Here is a 2807-nt window from a genome sequence, read left to right as displayed (position 1 = left end):
TATTCTGCCTTTTTGAGTGGTCCAGTTTGTTATGAAAATACAGTCTCAGTGTACGAGCCATGTTGGAGCCATTGTACGTCAGAGGGCTGCAAATGTGTTTACAATGAGCCACCACTGAACGTGTTGGCATTACTTGGATCGCTGGATGGTTTCTGTTTTACTATGGGTTATGTTGAGAAAACATAAAGTAAGGGAAACGAACATTATGGCAGGTATTGTCCACCTGAAATTAGCTTTAGGTCAACTGGCTATTTATACTGAGGAAACATCAAGCTGGGTGTGAACATGAATGGGGACACCTGGACAAAGGAAATAGGAAGAACAGTGTGCAGCTTAGGAGGAACACTGCAGCTTAGGGGGAACACTGCACTACTAAGGAGGAACACTGGGCAGCTTAGGAGGAACACTGTGCAGCTTAGGAGGAACACTGGGCAGCTTAGGAGGAGCACTGCACTACTAAGGAGGAACACTGGGCAGCTTAGGAGGAACATGGGCCGCTTAGGAGGAACACTGGGCAGTTTAGGAAAAACACTGGGCAGCTTAGGAGAAACACTGTGCAGCTTATAAGGAACACTGTGTAGTTTAGGAAGAACACTGTGCAGCTTATGAGGAACACTGTGCAGTTTAGGAGGAACACGGGGCAGCTTAGGAGGTCAACTGGCTATTTATACTGAGGAAACATCAAGCTGGGTATGAACATGAATGGGGACACCTGAACAAAGGAAATAGGAAGAACAGTGTGCAGCTTAGGAGGAACACTGCAGCTTAGGGGGAACACTGCACTACTAAGGAGGAACACTGGGCAGCTTAGGAGGAACACTGGGCAGCTTAGGAGGAGCACTGCACTACTAAGGCGGAACACTGGGCAGCTTAGGAGGAACACTGGGCCGCTTAGGAGGAACACTGGGCAGTTTAGGAAAAACACTGGGCAGCTTAGGAGAAACACTGTGCAGCTCATAAGGAACACTGTGTAGTTTAGGAAGAACACTGCGCAGCTTATAAGGAACACTGTGCAGTTTAGGAGGAACACTGTGCAGTTTAGGAGGAACACTGGGCAGCTTAGGAGGAACACTGGGCAGCTTAGGAGGAACACTGTGCTGTTTAGGAAGAACACTGTGCAGTTTATAAGGAACACTGTGCAGCTTAGGAGGAACACTGGGCAGCTTAGGAGGAACACTGCACTGCTTAGGAGGAACACTGCACAGCTTAGGAGGAACACTGCACAGCTTAGGAGGAACACAGGGCAGCGTAGGAGGAACACAGGGCAGCGTAGGAGGAACACAGGGCAGCGTAGGAGGAACACTGGGCAGCTGGGCAGTTTAGGAGGAACACTGTGCAGTTTAGGAGGAAGACTGGGCAGCTTAGGAGGAACACTTGCCAGCTTAGGAGGAACACTTACCAGCTTAGGAGGAACACTTACCAGCTTAGGAGGAACACTGTGCAGCTTCGGAGGAACACTGTGCAGCTTCGGAGGAACACTGTGCAGCTTCGGAGGAACACTGTGCAGCTTCGGAGGAACACTGTGCAGCTTAGGAGAAACACTGTGCAGCTTAGGAGGAGCACTGTGCAGTTTAGGAGAAACACTGTGCAGTTTAGGAGAGACACTGTGCAGCTTAGGAGGAACACTGTGCAGCTTAAGGGTTCAAAGGATTAGACTGGCTTTGAACAAAGGATGTGGCTACCATGAGAAGTCAAGGCGCAGTAGTCACCTGATAAAGACCAGTAGAGCTTAGGCACAACATATCTCAATTTTTGCCAGTCCTAATAAGCTAGGGATAAGTACAAGAATGCCTACCTTTGTGATTTTGCTGGAGCCAAATTGGACCCCACTCCCCAAAAGACCAGCGCCCTACATTACTCTGTGCTCAGGTTCTCCATTATGCAGCTTTGCTCCACCGCTGTCTTCTGTCACGGACCTAATCAATGATTACAGCTCCTTGGGGTCATCATATCCGCCTGGCTCCACCCTCCGACCTTCGTCTGCCACACCCCTAATGTTTCCGAACAAGCTTGATTCCCTGCACCTGTACATACATGCTAAAGGCTGATGCCGTTAAGGAATAGGCAAATATGTTTTAAATGCCTTTTAAACAAACATTGTTGGGTCCTTTTTCTCTTTTCCTTTTCCATAAATACTATGACCTAATTAGACAGAATGAAAACGTTCTTTAGTGGGGCGGGGGGATGGATGCACCTCCTCGACTTCCATGAACTGCCCCTGTTAGGCGGAAACCTGTGCAGTTCCCTCTGGGACCACTGCAAAAGATTTAAGACTACAGGTGTTTGGCAGTAAACCCACTTGGTAGCAGTCTGTACCACACCGATTCACTTGGTAGCTGTGGCTGAGCAGTCAGACTTCTCTCAAGAAGAGTTAAGCAGTATGTGGAGTATACAATATAGGGCAATTCTTCACAGTAAGACAAGCACACACGTACAAGGCTTCAGTGTAAAGATATAAAGGTATTTATTTATAACGGAACATCTATAGAAAACACTCTGACACTGTCACGGCAAATAATTCAATTACAATTACTCTACGAATCAAAAGATCAATCCCCCTAACAATAGTTCGACAAGTCTAGGTTTTACCAGCATCACTTATTTGCAGACAGAGGTGTATGCTGCCACCTAGATGGCACTCTAGTATTCGTTAGGACGGGAGAGAAAAATAAGTAGGTTACGAAATCAACACAGTTCAATACTTCACGGGACAAATGCAAGGCAAGAAGACAAGAACCACAATAGATCATAAAGTTCAGAGGCCAGGCCCACTCGGAGAGAGGCAAGGTGATATGTCCCAAAAAGTC

At 47.4% G+C, this 2807-nt stretch overlaps 1 protein-coding gene across 1 annotated transcript in view; it reads right to left on the bottom strand.

Moving 5' to 3' along the window:
* Positions 1–848: 848 nt before the first annotated feature.
* Positions 849–2807, bottom strand: part of LOC138504945 (uncharacterized) — a 38898-nt gene continuing 36939 nt past the window's right edge. The window contains exons 2-3 of the mRNA XM_069625333.1: positions 1421–1633; positions 849–1310 (exon numbers count right to left, since the gene is read on the bottom strand). Of these exons, the coding sequence (XP_069481434.1) occupies positions 849–1310; positions 1421–1633 (675 nt within the window). The remainder of the gene's footprint in view (positions 1311–1420; positions 1634–2807) is intronic.

The sequence above is a fragment of the Ambystoma mexicanum genome, chromosome 11 (assembly GCF_040938575.1).
Source record: "Ambystoma mexicanum isolate Mex_15411 chromosome 11, UKY_AmexF1_1, whole genome shotgun sequence".
In the NCBI taxonomy this organism is placed as follows: Eukaryota; Metazoa; Chordata; class Amphibia; order Caudata; family Ambystomatidae; genus Ambystoma; species Ambystoma mexicanum.
Note: the sequence above shows the minus strand (reverse complement) of the source record. Positions and strands in the feature narration are given on the sequence as shown.